This window comes from Elephas maximus, chromosome 8 (genome assembly GCF_024166365.1).
Source record: "Elephas maximus indicus isolate mEleMax1 chromosome 8, mEleMax1 primary haplotype, whole genome shotgun sequence".
Classification (NCBI taxonomy): domain Eukaryota; kingdom Metazoa; phylum Chordata; class Mammalia; order Proboscidea; family Elephantidae; genus Elephas; species Elephas maximus.
In genome coordinates this window covers 120,465,933-120,485,022 of record NC_064826.1, presented here as the reverse complement: position 1 = coordinate 120,485,022, position 19,090 = coordinate 120,465,933, and the positions used below count along the sequence as shown (strand labels likewise).

The window sequence follows — 19,090 nt, the reverse complement described above, 5'->3', positions numbered from 1 at the left end:
GGTGGAATCTTTGGACTCCAGATGTTCCCCACCGGACCCTCAGTTCCTAGAACTTTCCATGTTCTACACATACCACTACGTTTCAGTGAGCGGTGAGACTTGCGAAGAAGTTTGAGTCTGAATTTAATCTGGCAGACGTTTGTTGAGCACCTGCTATGTGCAAAGCAATGTTCGATTCCATGAGGAGTTACAGAGGAAAATGGAAGATGTTTACAGCATTTTAAGAGCGTACTCTAATTGGGCAGAAAGCTTTAGCAGTTTACTACCACAAGGAAAGTAAATTGTGAGCAGTGACTTTTGACTTGAAAAGCAGAGCTTCACATGTTACAGTTAAATGCCTTTAAACTAAAAAAAAAAAAAAAAACCTGTTGCTGTTAAGTCAATTCCAACTCATAGTGACCCTATAGGATGGAGTAGAGCTGTCCCATAGTTTCCAAGGAGTGGCTGGTAGATTCGAACCACTGACCTTTTGGTTAGCAGCTGTAGCACTTATCCACTTTAGTTATCTAGAATTAAAAGTAGGAATTCTGGTTTCATTTCACACAGAATGTTGAAATTCTTTATACTTGAAATCTGTCATGTTTTGGTTTGTTCTTTCAGCAACAAGTGATGACCTTAAAACCAGTTGTAGAAAGTGGAGGGTACGTGGCCTCCCTTGCTGTCATCGTTATCTAGTACTGCTATAATAGAAATACCATAAGTGGATGGCTTTAACAAACTGAAATTTATTCTCACAGTTTAAGAGGCCAAAAGTCTGAATTGATGACACCAGCTCTAGGGGAAGGCTTTTTATCTGTCAGCTCTGGGGAAGGGTACTTGTCTTCTTTCAACTTCTGTTGGCCTGGTGTTCCTTGGAGAGCTCCATGTGTCTTGGCATCAGTCGTCCCCTGGGTCTAGGAGGTTCTCACTACAGGGACGCTGGTTCCAAAAGATGCACGCCGCTCCCAGCTCTTCTTGGTGGTGGTGAGGTCCCCCCACTCATCTCTCCTTTAATCACCTGTAAGATAAAAGGTGTGACTCAAGCAAGGGTGAAGCTTGAGTAAGGCAGTGACTTAAGATACAGCCCGCACTCTTTTCTGCCTTATTAGCATATAGAGGTTAGGGTTTATAACATATCACAAAATGAAGACTAATTACATCAGATCACAGAATGGGGAACAACCACACAGTAATGGGAATCATGGCCTAGCCAAGTTGACACATATTTCCGGAGGACACGATTCAGTCCATGAAACCCTCCTGGCCAGCTTCCTATTTATGAGCTACTCTTGCTTACAGCACTGTTTGATGGCAAAGATTAGCTCCTATTCTGGTTCAGGTCCTTGCCTCCGGGGGACAGTTGACCTGGGCCCTTCTTTATCTGTTCTCCCTCCAGAGGTAGCATGCCGAAATGAAGGTTATATTATATTACTTTTCATTCCCACACACTTTCTCAGTGATTTTTCTGTTCCCAAACCTCTAGAAAACTGTATAGAGGTAACCTTTAATGATAGTTGTTGAATTGAACGAGAATTGGATTTTTTAAAAGTAATATTATTCATTTTTCACATATTACAGCTGACATACATCTTACACACCTTTAGAAGAAATGTTCACGTGTGATAAGAACTTCATGTCAGTCCCTCTGTATTCTATGCCAGGTATAGAGAGTCAGTCCCGAGAGCAGGTGCCTTCCTCTTCCCTCATCTCCTCCTCTGGCCCCAGTATCCCTGCAGTCCTTCAAGTTCACCTTTTTCAGCAGCTCCCTGCCACTTGAATGTAATTTCTGGCCTTGCTTACCTACTTTGACATTTTAAACTTTTTCCTTCTGTATCAATGACTTTACCCTCTGGTGGACAGAAAAATTGAGTGTGTATGTCAGTGTCTGACTATATGTACTGTCATGGATTGAATTGTGTCCCCTACAAATATGTGTCAGCTTGGTTAGGTCTTGATTCCCAGTATGTGTGGTTGTCTTCCATTTTGTGATCTGATGTAATTATCTTCCATTTTGTGATGTGTTGTAAATTCTAACCTCTGTATGTTAATGAAGCAGGATCAGTGTGGGGTGTATCTTTTTTTTCTTAATTGTGATTTAGGCGAGCAGATTCATCTGTCATTAAACAGTTAATATGCAAATTGTTTTCTGACATTGGTTGCCAACCCAACAATGTGTCAAGACTTTCCCCGTCTCCATCCAAGGTTCCCCGTTTCCACTTGTCCATGTTCCTGTCGCTTCCTGCCTTCTCGTCTTTGCTTTTGGCTGGTGTACCTATTAGTATCGTATACATGATTGAACTATGAAGCATGTCCCTCACATGTGTTATTGTTGACTCTATAGACCTGTCTGATCTTTGGCCGAAGGGTTCACCTCGGGAGTGAGGTTAAAGTAAGGAGTAAAGCAAGCTCTAACTAGTCTATTTTTGTAGCTGAATAAAGAAACAGGAGGAGAAGTAACTTCCCCCAGGCCTGTGTGGTGGCACTGGGGGCCCCACTTGGATTCGATGACTCAGAGGTCCATGTACTTCACCCTGAGCCAAGTGGTGAAGCCAAGTGCCACACTGCCCAATGTAAAGGAGCCAGAGCCTGACTATGCCTGTTTCTGTCTCATGAGACTTCGTCTTCAGTCTCTTTTTTTTTTTAATTGTGCTTTAAGCGAAGGTTTATAAATTAAGTCAGTCTCTCATACAAAATCTTATACACACCTTGGTATGTAACCCTAGCTGCTCTCCTCTAATGAGACAGCACACTCCTCCTCTCCGCCCTGCATTCCCCTGTCCATTCAGCCAGCCTCTGACACCCCCCCCCGCCCACTCCTCTCCCCTCCAGACAGGAGCTGCCCACGTGGTCTCCTGTGTCTACTTGAGCCGAGAAGCTCATGCCTCACCAGTGTCGTCTTCTGTCCTACAGTCCAGTCCAGTCCCTGTCTGAAGTTGGCTTTGGGAACGGCTGTCCTTGGTCTTTTGTGTGGTGATATGCTGTTAAATCAGTGTGCTGCAGTCTGGCTGGATTTCCACCAATAGCCAGGCACTGTGCTTTCACCAGTTCACTTCTGCCTTGTCACTTGAGATATTTCTGGAAGTAAAAGCCTTTAAGTATTTTTAAATGGCAGAAACCTCATGGCAAAGTTATAGTTTTTCTTGGTAATGTTACTCAGCGCCTTGGTTGGTGTGTGCTGTTGACACCACCCGCATAGACACAGATTCTGGAGCATCTGGACAAGGAATGAGGGTACAGCTAGGGGTGTGTTTGGCTCCAAGAAGCAGAAAACTCAACTAAGGTGGCTTAAACAGGGCTTTATCTTTTGAGACAGTAAGAACTCTAGTTGTGGGCATTAGCTCAGGTTCTCAATGATGTGTCAGGGACCCAGGTGCCATCTTCTTAGTGTGTTGGCATTTGTCGACATGCTTGTCACCTTGATTTGGGATCATAGAAATTGCTGGTGACCGTGTCCCGGCAATTCAGTAATTCAGAGGGGATGGAAACCAGACTAGGGGTTAAAATGTGACTTGGCATCAGTTGACTCTGAGGAACTGGACCAGAGATACAGGGTCAAGGGTGATTTCTTTTTACAGCATTTTCAGGATAGGTTATTTGTGCCTAGGAATAATTCAATAGAAAGGGAGTGAGAGAGATCGGAATTAGTGAAGTCCTTGAGTAGGTGCAAGCAGATAGGATCCAGAATCCAAATGCAGGACTGGCCTTTTGATAGGAGGAAAGCAAGAGGAGCGTGAGCATATTGATAAAGATAACCAGAACTCAGACACATTGAAACGTAATGTTTATTCCGAGCAGTTATTCTGCAGGCGTATAGGGAGACCACTTTGATTCCAGGAAAAGCAAATGGCTGGAAGTTGACTAGTTACAATGAACCTTACAAAGAGAAGAGGAGAAGATGAATAGAAGATTACCCATTTGCTAATCTTAATATAGAGCCCTGGTGCCACAGTGCTTAAGTGTTCAATTGCTAACCAAAAGGTTGGCAGTACAGTAAGTATTTGGTTTAATGGGTAAGAAAACTGTAAAAGCAAAGTAAAATGGCTGTTACTAATTTTTCTCTGACATTAAAGTAAAGAGGTTGCTCCCATTTCTCAGGGCGGTAAGAGTGAAGATGGGAAGAAGGGGCGAGTGGGTGGCCTGAGGAGCTAGGAGAAGGTATGAAAGACATCTCCATGGGGAGTGTGAAACTCCTGTCCTACGTAGAGAAAAATACGATTGCCAGACAGAAGTTAGGACAGCATACTCCAGTCAGCTCTGCAAACACAGAGACAGTGGAGGGAAGGGTGACCCCCACTGAAGTAAGCAGGAAGAGGGGCAGAGAACGAGAGAGTGAGAGAGATTGGAATGGGCTCTGTTGTGGTGGGCCATGGGTGGCCTGCAGGGCTTGGTTTGTAAAGCCATTCGGTTTCAAGACCTCTTTTTTTTTTTTTTAATCAGCTCTTTAAAAAAAAAAAAAAAATTATTGTGCTTTAGGTAAAAGTTTACAGTGCAAATTAGGTTCACATTCAAAAATCTGTACATAGATTATTCTGTGGCATTGGCTGTTTAATCAACTGTTTTGAGGTCTAACTTACATACACCAAGATTCATTCATTTTAACTGGAGGTCGATGAGTCTTGCCAAATGTGTGCAGTGATGTAATGTCCACGGTCTGCATAGCACGTTCTACCACCCCAAGATTCCAAACCTTTCATTGTAACTTCACATCTTGGTGAGGAAACAGGCTTACTGTCATTGGCTTGCTTGGCAGGATTGCCACATGGTTTGGGGGCTGAGGCCCTGTGTACAGCTGAGGGTTGCTCACACCTGCATCTGCCGGGAGGTGGGGCACTGGCCAAATGCAGTCTGGAATATAAAATGGGAAAGGCCACTGGCCTTGTTTCCTGCAGGCGAACCTGGCTGCACTGTCTATTCAGGAGGAGAGGGCAGCTGTAGCAGTGGGGTTGTGTATTAGAGGGAAGGGCAAGGAAGCTGCATTCCTAGCATAATCTTCCATGGTAATTCCTGGCCCTCTGCAGTACTGGTACAAACGAACCAGTTTTTTCCGACTGCCTCCAGCACAAGCTGAGTTTTGTCAGTGCAGTTGTCCTCAGCCAATTGAAAATCACCTGGAGTTCTATCCCGAACACAAAAGAAGGTCAGAGAGAGGAGACCCGATGATCATGATTGCAGCAGCCTCCTTCCCAAGTCTTTCCTGGAGTGGGTTCTGCAGCCTTTGTTTCTGACTTGTGCTCTCAGGCCTGCAATTGGCTGCGCTTGACCTCAGCCCAGGGCTTCGGTGGTGGTGGTGGTGTTGTGTGCCATCAGATTCCGGCCCTATAGCACAGAATAGAACTGCCCCATAGGGTTTCCAAGGGTATAATCTTCATGGAAGCAAAGTGCCACATCTTTCTCCCGCGGAGAGGCTGATGGGTTCGAAGGGCTGACCTTTATCAGTGTCACCAGGGCTCCTTTGTCTCCACACACACACACAAAAAACGGGGTGGGAATTCCTTTCTTTTTATTGTTACGCCCAGAAGCTTACAAATGGCTATTCTCCTGGCCTGGATTTGGTGACAGCAAGCCAGGGTCAGGAATGATTTGTATTTGGTACTTTCAGTGGAGTGACTGGAGCTCTTCCTCTAAAGGTCGCTCTGCTATTATTCATTTGCCCTAATTAAAATCCCTGCTAGATGTTGACCGTGTTTTAATCCTGCGTGGGCTCAGACCAGTCTCCTCCCAAAAGCTCACACACAGAGAGCTCAGGATTGCCTGGCATTGCAGAGTAAGCTGCCATGAACGTTAGCACTTCCTGCTGCTGTTTTTCTATTTTTATCATTACCCAAAGCTATCTTTTTCCGAAGAGAGGTAAACCTCTCATTCTTAGTATGATTTGGCATGGCTCTGGGTCCTTAAGCAACTATTGCCCATAAAGATAAAGGAACCAGTCTTTCAGATTGGAGAGCGCTCTTGATTGAAAGTCTTATTATTTGGGGTGACCTTGCCACTGTGTTTCTGGATACTTCTTAATGGGTTTTGTAAAGCACAAAAAAGATCATCTGTCTTAAGGCTTTAGAAAGTTTGTATTATGCTGCTCTCTGACAGCTATTTGGCTTCAGGGTCATACCCACCCCTGAGTCTCATTCCAGCCTCAGAGATGTCGGTGGCCAGCAGCCTGACTGGAGTGAGCAGCACGGGTACCATTTTGGCTAAAGGAAATGTGACTAGGTTTTACGGGGAGGGAGTATCTTACCATGGTTTTTGGTGTGCAGGGATCGGGTTGGGGCTGGGTTGACCCCTGTCCAATATGCTACTGTGTTATAGGGGCCTCTCCTTTTTGGCCGGGACTGAGGCTGTGTTTGCTTGAGGTGGAGGATCCTCGGTCATTCCTGCCAGCTTCCAGAAGGAGGGGGCTGTACCCTTGGCCCTGCTAGAAGAATTACATAACCAACTTGTCGGCCTACACAGCCACTTTTCTAAATCCAAGCTACTTTTGGGGTTATAAATAACTGGCCTGTGACCAAGGTGGGAAACCCCTCATGTGTCAGAGAGTCAGCCTTGACTTACTTTCAGGAACTCACCGAGGCACCTCTGGGCCCACTCATGAGAATAAATTATTTTTTCTGGTAGAAATACTGTCTTCTCCCTTGATAGAGGAGAACTCAAGAGAGTTTTTGGCCAGCACCAATTGGACAGAGGAAGTTTGCAAGAATGGTCTTGGGGGATTCTAAATCCTGGATTTCTGTAGCAGGTATTGTGGTAGCACTTATTGAAAAGGAAGATGTGCAGACTGCTTCTAGTGTCCCCGACTGGTAGGTTTACATTTGTATAAAATGCTTGTACAGTGGGCTTTCTGGGGTGGGGCGAGGGGGGTGCCAAGAGAGAATCTGGCATAGCTCTTCTGTCACCAGCCAATAAGCAATACATGGGCAATTACCCAGAACAGTAAAACAGTTGAGTAGTTTGATTTTTAAAAAACATTTAAAATTGTTATTGAGATAAACCGTTCATAACCTAAGCTTTACTATTTTAAAGGGTACAGTTCAGTGGTTTTAATTATGTTCACAATGTTGTGCAACCATCCCCACACAAAAGAAATGTATACTTACTGTAGTGCAGTTTAAACATTCAGCAGAGCTCCCCTCAAAAATCGTCTTCACTGAGAGCAGACATTTCAGATGTGCACGTTGTGCGCTCTCCTGGCCTAGCCTTTGACTGGCTGCAGTGTGAAGAGGAGCTCTCCGTGATAGCACGAGTTCAGGGTTCGTGGGGCCTGAGGCAGGCACATCTGTGCTCTGGACAGTAGTGTAAAACAACCTATCTGAAATACCCAGAAGGCCTGGAAGTCCAAGCTCTTGGTTTTGTAGCCACCTACCCCTCCTGCCATGGACAGCTGTTGCCATCTGCCTGGGGTCCTGATGAGGAGCAGATCGGGAGGGCTTCTTGGTAGAGCTCACTAGGAAGGCCAGTATATAATCCAGTAAAGATTTCTGCTCTTCAGATATTTCAACTCTGTCCAAAATGTTATTCCTGTTTTGTGGCCTGGAAAATGAAGTAGAATCTTTATACTGAAACAAATAAGCAAATCTTCTAGTTGTTTTCTTCCTGATTTCTAGGGAATGGTGATTATCTTCCTTTGAGCTCCCCAGGAAGTAGGGCCTGAGGCCGAAGTTCAGATGCTATTGCTTTATTTGGGAGACGGGTACAGGAAACCGAACAGTAAAGCAGGGAAAGAAGGAGAAGCCTGTATGGGGTGCTCCTGAGCTGACCACTGCTAGGTCGCAGTGCCACTGAGTGCTCTCAACAGGCTCCTAAGGACACTTGGCCCTGGACGTGAGGGACTCCCACTTCTGGGTGGTACACAGGTAGGCCCCAGAATCTAGAGCACCTTGAGCTCAACATCTACAGGGAAGCCCTGAGATGGGAAGTCCTAAGAGGCTGGTCAGAGTCTACATAAAATGGGGGTGGCCGGAGTGAAGCAAGTGGCCAGAAGCCCCAAGTAAGGTGGCTGAGAGGGACTGAAGTGTGAGTGGGAGGTGAATAGTTCTCAATTTCTTGGATGTAGTCCCTAGCACAGACACCATCTTGCCATGAGCCCCCATGTTCTGGCCACCTCTTGAGAGAGCCCAGCCTTTTCACCACCGAACACCTCTTATTTTCCCCTTAGTCTCTGTGGCTTGTCTACCAAATGAACCGTATTTATTGGGTAAATTCATTTTCCTACTGCACATTAGTCTGAAACTGAATCAAAGTGGCGAACCTGAGATCACTTACCATACTGACTTGATGTCTTCCAGTCGTATTTGGCAGTTTGTGGCCTGTGAGTCCTTTCTGCACCAGATGTACAGTTCTAAATGGAATACCACTTCCCTTCCTTCCTGCCCTGTGCATCCTGCTGTGTTAATTTGTGGAGGGTGGGCATGCCTGTATTAGGATTCTCCTGGCTCCCTCATTCCATTCCCTGTTTCTGCTGCAAGAAACTCACTAATGTTCTTGAACCTAATTTTTATTCAGCAATGATTGTAACAATTTGTAAAAACATGAAATTGTGTATAGGCTCCTTACCATTCTGAGAATTAAAGTCTGTTTCAGGAACTTTTTCTTAGTTGTATAGGAAACACAGTTTATCTTTGGAGGAATCTTTAAAACTGAACATGTATGATAGAGAAGAAAGACAACGTTTTCATGTTTTGTAACTTTCTGGTTTTTTAATAGTCCCTCCGGATAGAGTTTTATTAATTCTTCGTGTCTCTAATCTCTAAAATATAAAAATATCCTCATCTTGTGTGAGACGAACAGAATATTATACGTACTTTGTTGTTATGTGCCGTCAAGTCAGTTCTGACTCGTAGTGACCCTATGCACATCAGAACAAAACACTGCCCGGTCATGCACCATCCTCGCAATCATCGCTGTCAGTGTTTGAGCCCGTTGTTGCAGCCACTGTGTCAGTCCATCTCATTGAGGGTCTTCCTCTTTTTTACCGACCGTCTGCTTTATCAAATGTGATGTCCTTCTCTAGGGACTGGTCCGTTCTGAGAACAGGTCCAAAGCATTCTGGCTGTACTTCTTCCGAGACAGACTTGTTCATTCTTCTGGCAGTCCATGGTGTATTCAGTGTTCTTTGCCAGCACCAGAATTCAAAGGGATCAAATATTCTTCAGTCTTCTTTGTTCATTGTCCAGCTTTCGCATGCGTAAGAGGCAATTGAAAATACCAGGGGTTGGGTCAGGCGCAAGTTAGTCCTCAAGGTAACATCTTTGCTTTTTAACACTTTAAAGAGGTCTTTTGCAGCAGGTTTGCCCATGCAATATGTCATCTGATTTCTTTCTTTCTTTTTTATAAATTTATTTTGTTGTTCCTGAGAATATACCCAGCAAAAATACATTACAGTTCAACAATTTCTAGATGTACCATTTAGTGACGTTGATTACATTCTTCATGTGCTTTCTCACCCTCCTTTTCTGAGTTGTTACTTCCTCATTAACACCAACTCACTGCCCCCCGGGGCTGTAATCTTACGAGCTGATGTCAATTTGATCCCGCAGAGTTCTTAATAAGCGTAATGCTCACAGCAGACCTTTTTTACTAGTTAAGCTAAACTATTGTTCGGTTTTAAGATGACTTCGGGGGGTATTTTTGGTCTAAGGTTTAAAGGTTATCTCAGGACGCAGTAGTTTTTGGTGTCCATCAAGCCTCAGTGACCCCAGAAAATCTGGAGTCCGTGAGAATTTGAAATTTTGTTTCTCGTTTTTCCCCCTTTTTGATCAGGATTCTTCTATAGCACCTTCGATCAAAACGTTCAAAACTGGGTGGTTCTTCCAGTCTCATGGCAAAGCAGGCAGTTGTTCATGGAAGCAATTAGCCACATATTCCATTTCCTCCCCCTATTCCTGACTCTTCTTCCTCCTATTGCTCTGGGCGAGCAGAGACCAATTGTCGTACCTTAGATGGCCACTTGCAAGCTTTTAAGACCCCAGGTGCCATGCAACAAACTGGGAGGTAGAACAGAAGCACTAATAACAATTATGAGGCCAATTAACTGGGATGTCCCATGAAACCATGACCCTAAACCTCCAAACCAAGAAACCAGATCCCCTGAGGTGTTTGGTTGTGCGTGAGCAGCCTCGGCAGCTACTTTTTTTTTTTTTTTTTTGTCATTGTGTCATTTGATTTTTTGACTGCTGCTTCCATGGGCATTGATTTTGGATCCAAATAGAATGAAGTCCTTGACAGCTTCAGTACTTTCTCTGTTTACCATTATGTTGCATATTGGTTTAGTTGTGAAGATTTTTTTGTTTATGTTGAGGTATAATCCATACTGAAGGCTGTGTAGTCTTTGATCTTTATCAGTAAGTGCTTCAAGTCCTCCTTCAGCAAGCAACATTGTGTCATCTGCGTATTACAGGTTGTTAATTAGTGTGGTGTGATGGATCCGTTTTATATGGCCTTTATCACCATGGTTTTGTAACTCCCATCAAATGATTGGTGGGACTATGCAGGTAAGGTGCTTGTGGCCCACCAAGGAGATTGGACAGGTTGCTAATAATGCAAGTAAGGTGCATAGCACCCTTGTGGGGGTAGAACCATGCAAATAAGGTATGTGGAACCTTAATGAGGGTATTGGTCAGTTTTCCAATCCTGCTAGTCTTAAAATGAGCCATCCCAGAGGCAGAAAGGGAGGAGCCTCACTATCACCAAGAAAGAAGAGATGGGAGCATAGCGCATTCTTTGGACCTGGGGTTCCTGCACTGAGAACTACCTAGACCTAGCAGACAGAGAGCTGTAACACCAGAGACAGCGCAAGATGGCAAGAAGTGGCGGCAAGCACGACAGAAAACCGGCTGTAGCAGAACCAAGAGACCAGCAGGAGACAGCAGGTGTAATGGGTTTCCTGGCGCACGGAGCGAGAAAGCTGAGTACCTTCCAGCAGGAGACTTGCTGGCAGAGTGGAGTGCCTCTGGGCACTTACCGGTTGAACTAAAGAGCTTTGTAACACTTGTCCAAGCAGGAAAGAGGCTAGAGAGATGCCTGCCTGTGGGCAGGGCCAAGAAGTTGTCCTGACCCAAGAGCTGTACCCTGAGTGTTCCGGAAGCTGAATTGTAACCTGTTACTTTCATAATAAACCCCCTAACTATGAGTATTGTATGTGTGTTCTTTGTGGCCATTGCAACGAATTATGAAGCCCAGCAGAGAAATAGAGTGTGTGGTGGGAAGGACAGCTGGTGTCAGAACTGGTAAAAAGGTTGGAGAAAAGGAGGTATGTCTGACCTCTGCCTCCTAGGAATCAGCCTAGGGCTGATTCAGATGGTGATTCTCTCTACCCCTCATGAAGTTGGAGGAGGTCGGACATCGCCACCACACCATTTTTACAATTAGTCTTCCTCCAATCTTCATATAGTCCAGCTTCTCCGATTATTTGCTTAGCATACAGATAGAATAATTATAGTGAAAGAATACAACCCTGGTGCACACCTTTTCTGATTTTAAACCATGTGGTGTCCCCTTGTTCTGTTCGGACAGCTGCCTCTTGGTCTATGTATAGGTTCTGATGAGCACTACTAAATGGCCTCCATGAAGTGTGGAGAAAATTGTTTCTCCACGGGTTAATAAGGGCAAGCTTCACAAATACAAGCCTTGGGATGTCTCTTACAAGGACTAGGTTAGTCCAGGGAGTAAGGTAGCATGTATAGGTGGCCAGGCTGCTGTATTGGGCCCGGAAAGGTAAGCCTCCTGGAAGTTGGGCTGAACCTCTGAGGGTCTTGAGGAGGGAAATGCTAAGTCCTCTACACACACGCCAGCACTTGTATGGCAGAAAGACCAGGTAGAAGTCTGCAGTATCTGGTATTGCCAAAGGCCTATAAGCAGAGGAGGGTCAAGAGCACTCAGCTTTCCAGATAGCATAGGGCTGGGGAAACGGATTGTGCAAGGAGGTTTCTTCTGTTTGGCTGTATCCCAGCCCTGGCAGGTAGAAGGCAGGCAGATGTAGGAACGAAGAGAAGCAGCTTGGTCTACAGCATGTAAGATAGCTGTGTTGATGGAAGGACAGCTGGATGGAGATGCCCTGTGTGGGGGTGATGGGTCACTAGGCATAGATGTCGTCATCGTTGGGGGTAAGAAGGTGCATTCTAAGGGAATTATAAAAGGGGAAGGAGCAGAGGACCCAAACTGAAGGATGCCTCCCAAGTAGGAGGTGGTGGAGAGATGGACCTTGCAATCTTTTGGTAGCCAAGTACAAGCAGACATGTCATACCTGGGGAATCCTTCCTTCTGGCTTGCCGCAATTAGGAAATGAGTACCCAGACTTCAGGGAGCAGTGGAGTAATACTTGAATGTCTTCTTTGTCTTTAGTCATGGGACATATTTTTCCGCAACACCAATGCCGGCGCCCCCCCGGGCACTGCCTACCAAAGCCCCCTCCCCCTGAGCCGAGGCTCCCTTTCTACCATCGCCCGAGCACAGTCACTGGTGGAGGCCCAGCCCAATGTTGACAAGCTTGTGGAAGACCACTTGGCTGTACAGTCTCTCATCAGGGCGTACCAGGTAAGACAAGTGCTGACTCTTCCCATGTGAGAGAGGAGGCGGCCTTCCTCACGGCCCACAGCGATGTCACCAGAACCTTGCTAAGTGCTTTCTCCCTACTTTACCACCCTGGGGAGACAGTACATTAAACAGTATAAGAGAAGAAGAGCTAGGCCATTCTAACCTTGTCTGAGGAAGTCCTCTGCCACCTTTAATGCTTGTCATATAAATAGCTCCTTACTTCTCATAATTTGGTAAGAAAGCAATTCATGTGGGCAGAAAACCCCAGTCAATATTTGCCCACCAAGGAGAAGTAGCTGGTCCCAGATGCAATCATCCAGAAGTGAAAATTGACATTCTGGCTGGGCTGCCAGGGACGGGAGCTGCTGTTGCGTTAGTCACTGCCTGTTCTCACGAACAACCAAACACCCTAAGAGAAAACAAATGTGGGAAGTTTGAGGAAAGGAACGAAACCCTCGGAAACAGGGAGAGGCAGGTGAGAGGGTCAGTTGACTCTGAAGGTAGGTGAGGGGCAGAGCCAGCCTCATCCTGTGTTGAGTGTTGGGGCTTTTCTCCCAGTCCTTTCTCAAAGCTTAATCACCCGGCCACTTCCAGGATTTTCATCTGGTGGTGTAGGAGATAGCCCAGAATTGTGACCTGACCCTTACAAATTCATCTGCACATAGTTCTGAGGAGTAGCAGAGGAGAGCAGCAAACCCACAGCACTCCCTCTTGTAGCTCCTCAGGATTTCTTGACTCATCCATGCATGGCCACAGGGGCAGCATCACCTGTGAACAAGGAACTACGCCATCACGTTTCCTCTTCTCTCTGACCCTTGTCTGTTCCCTGGAGATGGGGATGTGGGCCATTTTCTTTGTAGTCTTGCCACCCCAGGACATTCTCGGGCAACGGGGACCACATGTTACAGCGGTACCCAAAACCCCACTGCTGTCGAGTCGATTCCGACTCATAGCAACCCTATAGGACAGAGTAGAGCTACTCCATAGAGTTTCCAAGGAGTGCCTGGTGGATTTTGAACTGCCAACCTATTGGTTAGCAGCTGTAGCACTTAACCACTATGCCACGAGGGTTTCCATAGTAAAAGGTAGCACAGGGGAAAGGTAGCACAGGGGAAAGGCACAGAGTTCTCTCCCCGGGCAAGTATGCATTTTCTGTAACCCTTTTCCTTAGAAAGGAGGGGTGGTTGTAAATAGTAAGCTGTGTACTCCCAAAGTGCCGCCTGCAGTAGGAGTGTCTCCAGGGGAGAGGCACAGTGGTGGTGACCACCCTCTGCGTTCAGTCTGCCTCAGTAACAGCTTCACCTTAATCTTTCGGTGACTTGACGGCATCTGCTCCCCTTCTCTAAGTTGCTGACAAGACATGGTGGAGAAACCATTCATACCATAAAGAAACTTAAGATTTGAAGGAGTTTTCTTTTAAACAGCTCAGATTGGATAACGTAAGTCTGTGTTGGGCTGTTGCCTTGTTCTGACACAGTCACCAGCAACTGAGGCGCCCTTTGTCTTAGGAAAACAGGCCATTACCCACTGTGTCTCATCCATGTCCCTTCCTAATCAAGGCCAGCACCTAAGCTGTCGTTTTCCTTCTCCGGAAGATGTTTTTGTTCTAAGCTGAGGTAGAATTTTCACTGGAATAAGAATTCCCCAGCATATCTTGTTTCCATTTATCCCAGGAAACTGGAGGGAAGGAAGCTGAATCCCAAGAAGTGGATCCTTTTAGACTGCCAGAGTTTATTAAAACTTGAGAAGTTTTTCCTTTTAATTTTTTTTTAACAGAAGTGCATTTATGCACAATAAAAAAGAAAAAAAATAAATAAGCCATCCTAAGACTTTTTAAAATCCGATTTTGTTGTATGAGTTCATTGGTGCTGATGGTCCTCTCCAGGAAAGGTTTGTATGAAGTATAACTCTGTTAGCCCTTTACATACCTCACTGAATCTCTTTAATGACTGATTTGTATTATTGCTTCCAGGTCAGGGGTCACCACATTGCAAAACTTGATCCTCTCGGAATTAGTTGTGTAAATTTTGATGATGCTCCAGTAACTGTGTCTTCAAACGTGGGTGAGAATTAATCTGCAAATGCTAATTTTAATGTAATTTTACCTTTTTTTACCCCTTCCCTCTTTTTTTTTCTCCTGTCCTTTTGTGTGTGTCCTTCCCTCTCCATTGTTGGCCCGTCCATAGATACGAGGGCACCATGTAGCACAGCTGGACCCCCTGGGAATTTTGGATGCTGATCTGGACTCCTCCGTGCCAGCTGACATTATCTCATCCACAGACAAACTTGGTGAGGGTTCCGGGAGCAGTCAGTGCTGCGTTGCTTGAGCTCCTCTCTCTTCACAGCTTGTCACAGCTAGGCTGTCCATACACAGCAGGGAAAGACTCTCAAGTTTCCTTTGTTCTGATCACTTGAAATTTATAGGTAATACAGCTGGGGTGTCCTTGAGTGCAGTTGGTGCAAGTTACTTTTGTCCCAGCCTTTTAGCCAGATTGTATTGGCTCAATTGTCTAAGTCTCAAAATTGAAAAAGAAAATTTTAGATAGAAAAGGTCTGTGGTGTCAGGGGAAAAATGACCCACCCGGGACAGAAGATAGTTCAGCTTCACAGACCTCCAGAGCAGCACTGTCCTCCCGAGGTGGAACTCCTGCTGTCCTCGGTGAGGCCAGAAGAGGGCCTGGTGGAGCGGGGGCTCTGCTGAGAAGCTGTTCTCCCACCTTCCCATCCTGAAGCACGGGATCCTGATTTGGTTGGGGCCCGTTGTGTCCGGGGCAGGGATGGATTCAGAGCAGGCTGTGCAGTTTGGGACCTCTGATTCTCGCTTTGGTGATCACACTGAGGAAACTTTGGAAGCATTCTCACAGCCCGCAAGGCGCATGTGTGGAGCACAGACGGATTGTTGCCACAGTTGCTAGAATGTGTTCTGATTGCATTCTTCCCCTTTGGTTTTGATCACCGCCAGGGCTGGTGTTTGTCACGCACAGGGCTGAACTCTCACTGCAGTTGCTTTGTCAAGTTAATCTGCTTTGAGTTACTGTGCTGCTAACCTGCACTGAAGAAAAGATGATGGCGGCTAATTTTGAAATGGCCAAGGTGCTTACCAGAAACATCATGCATGCTAATAACAATACCTGCATAAATACTGCTCTTTGGGAGTGGGGTGAAATCAGCCTACTCTGTAGGCATTTTAGGGGAAGGGTAAAGAATAAAGACCCCCCTCCCCAGACTCCCACCTCCAGACTCCCATCCCCCTTCCCTCCTGTCACAACCTGTGGGGCCCTGAGACTCTCCCACACCCTGTGCTCACATGTGTCCTGAAGATCCAGGCCCTGGCAGTGTACTGACTCCTCCTGAGTAGCCTTGGACCTAAGCAGCACCAGGTCTTCTGCCCCTGCACTGGACCTTGGCCACATGTAGCTGGCTCCTAGGATGAGAAGCTGTGCCCCTTGCTTAGGACGGGGTGGAGCCCACCCAGCGTGTGAGTCCTGGGGGTGGTGCCCTGCAGGGGCTGTCCACCTCACTTGTTCCTCCTCAGCCTGCTCCCTGGAGCACTCTGCATAGAGGAGACAAACATGGCCGTTCCCGAGCACTTCTCCATTGTAGTTAGTCCAGAAAGTGAGACTTCCATATGCAGAGAAACATCAAGCAGCAAAGGAGCATAGAAGATGACAGTCCCTCGTCTCCCCTTAAATGACACTTCCCCAGTTTGTTTTCTCCAGTGCTGTCCACAACTGTAGACTTTTTCTTGTGGTTCCCAGCCCTGACTGCACATTACAATTACCTGGGGGCTCTAGAAACTATCCTCTGCCACACTTCAGACTCATTGAAGCAGAGCTGAGTAGGAACAGGCAGCATGCACAGAGGTTTTTTTGGAAGTTCTCCAAGCGATTCCAACCTAGTGTTAGCTCTTAAGGGTGAGGAAACCTAAGTCCCACTTGGATTAGTGGTAGCGCGAGGACCAGAATTTCCTGGCTCCACTGCACTTTCCATGCAGTGTGGGGCCTTGCCTTGGGATCCCTTTCTGGAAGTGTTCATAGGTATGTGGTTCTGGGTTTGGCAACCACATAGAGAGGGAATGAAGTCTTGACAAGAGGACTTCATAAGCGTTGAGACTCACATGGAGGTAGCCACAGAGCTGCTGCTGCTGCTTTTTTTTTGGATCCAGAGTTTGCTTTTTTTCAAATAAACTTTTTTTTGGCGGTGTCTTTTTTTTAAATAATTTATTTTTCTTGTTGTTGAAAATACAGCAGAACATACACCAATTCAGCAATTCCTACATATACAATTCATTGACATTGATTACATTCTTCAAGTTGTGCAACCATTCTCAACCTCCTTTTCCGAATTGTTTCTCCCATTAACATGAATTCAGTGCCCCCTAAGCTTCCTGTCTAACCTTTCCAGTGTCACTTTAATCCCATGTAGATACTTCTTTAAAAGAGCACAGTGTGCAAGGCAGATATTCTTTACTATTTAAGTTAAACTATTGTTTGATTTAAAGAAGACTTCAGGGAATATTTTTGGCCACAGAGCTTCTTAAAATCATTTGAGGAAGAGATAACGTTTGGTGCCTCGGGCAGGGCCTTCAGAAACTGGTAAGACAAAGTCAGAAAGCAGCTCCTTTGTGGGAGAAAAGTACATTTTCATAGATTCTTTCTTTAGGTGCAAAAACTTGAAATACGAATCTGGAGGAAAATTAGTCTTGAATTATCTCACGCTTGATTTATGTGGAAAATCTGGTGGCATAGTGATTAGGAGCTATGGATGCTAACCAAAAGGTCGGCAGTTCGAATCCACCAGGCGCTCCTTGGAAACCCTATGCGGCAGTTCTGCTGTGTCCTTTAGGGTTGCTATGAGTCAGAATCGACTAGACAGCAACGGTTTTGGTTTGATTTTTGGCTAATGCACGGCCTTGAAGAAAGCAACTCATCAGAAAATGTGACCACTGTGTATTTATATAGCATTTAGTATTCACGATCTCATTTGAGCCTCGCAGAGCCTAGACTCTGATGCAAAGACTCTCTAGATTGAAGCCTAGCTCTGCCATTACTAACTATGTGACCATAGGTCACTTGCTTAACCTCTCTGTGCCTCAGTCTCCCCATTAGTCTCAGTAAGGTGGGGTTATAGTACCCACTTTCTAAGGTTGTTTTGAAATTAAATAAATTCATTAGAATAGTGCCTGGAGCATACTAAGTTCTATGTGTTAGATACTATTGTTATTACAGTCTTTTGAGAAGAGTAACAGCTGGACTCTGGTGGTGATGAAATACATTAAGAAATGAGGAATTCGCAGGTTAACAAGTGAAGAGTCTTCATATGGACAGGAGGTTTAGGGCCCAAGGGAACGTGTTAGCATGTGTATGCAGGCAGAGGGCAGAAGCGGCCCTTCCAGGCCACTCTGTCCACTTCTGTTCAGTAAGATGGCAGCAGATCCTGGGCAGCCCAGTCTTTGCAAAACCACAACAGGGCAGGGCTGAGTGGCCATGCAGTGGCAGTGGTAGGTGAGTAACCCTACCACGGGGCATCCTGTTCTGCAGTGTCTTCCCTAGAGCTGACTGTTCACAGTTCTTCTTAGCTGACCTTCCCGTCTCCTAAGGATGTAGACACCACGTCACCATTTTCTTGTGGGGAAACTGAGGCCCAGAGCAGGGATCACACCTCACACAGTTTGGATACAGCCCTTAGTTGCTTGTAGTCGAATGTATTCTGCCTGTGATTGGAAAGGAGTGAGAAGTGAGGGGGCACTGATGGGAGGGAAGGGGCTGGGGGTGATGACAGAGAAGAATGCAATTATTTGAAACTGTGCAACAGTGAGAAGCAGTTCCCCAGAGAAGACTTAAGAGACTACCACAAAAATACTTTCACTAGCTGAATATCTGGGATGGCTGCCATATTTTGAATTGAGAGTACAAGCAGGGTGTTTTGTTCACCTCAGAATTTTTTTTTAAAGTGTAATATATGGAGTCATTTCAGATTCTTGACCTTTTATGACCAACTTTGAAAAGATTGGGGAATACTGGCCTCGGGTGCCTGTTCTCACTTCCCAGAAATTCTGCTGATCCCTGAAGTCAATTAAACTCTAGTCCTCTTGTCGACTCCTGGGGTGGCCACTAGGACACGGGGACGTCTGCCGTGGCATAAGTCATGCAGAATGTACTTTTAAAGTTGTGTGCTTTTAGAGCATCATGGATGTAATGAAAATAGTGTTTAAGATGGTAGTACCCATTGCTGTCAAGTTGATTCTGACTCATAGCGACCTTATAGCACAGTACAGCTATCCCATAGGGCTTCCAAGGAGCGGCTGGTGGATTGAACTGCTGACCTTTTGGTTAGCAGCCATAGGGTTAGTGACTAGTTTTCAAAATTCAGAATTAATTTTAGGACACAACTACTGCTACCACTACCTGTTGCTGTTGAGTCGATTCCAACTCACAGGGACCCTTTAAGACAGAGTAGAACTGCCGCAAGGAGCGCCTGGTGGATTCAAACTGCCAACCTTTTGGTCAGCGGCCATAGCACTTAACCACTGTGCCACCAGGGTTCCCTTTTTTGCTTTTAGGATAGTTTCTCAATTAAGCATAGATTA

At 45.7% G+C, this 19,090-nt stretch overlaps 1 protein-coding gene across 4 annotated transcripts in view; it reads left to right on the top strand.

Annotated features, from left to right (window-relative positions):
- OGDH (oxoglutarate dehydrogenase) overlaps positions 1-19,090 on the top strand; it is a 107,052-nt gene that overhangs the window by 33,995 nt on the left and 53,967 nt on the right. For 3 of the 4 annotated variants that reach the window (XM_049894777.1, XM_049894774.1, XM_049894775.1), the window contains exons 3-4: positions 12,310-12,501; positions 14,688-14,790. In XM_049894777.1, coding sequence (XP_049750734.1) covers positions 12,310-12,501; positions 14,688-14,790 — 295 coding nt within the window. Of the gene's footprint in view, positions 1-12,309; positions 12,502-12,543; positions 14,565-14,687; positions 14,791-19,090 lie in introns of those variants that run through there. The other variant, XM_049894776.1, reaches the window with a different exon arrangement.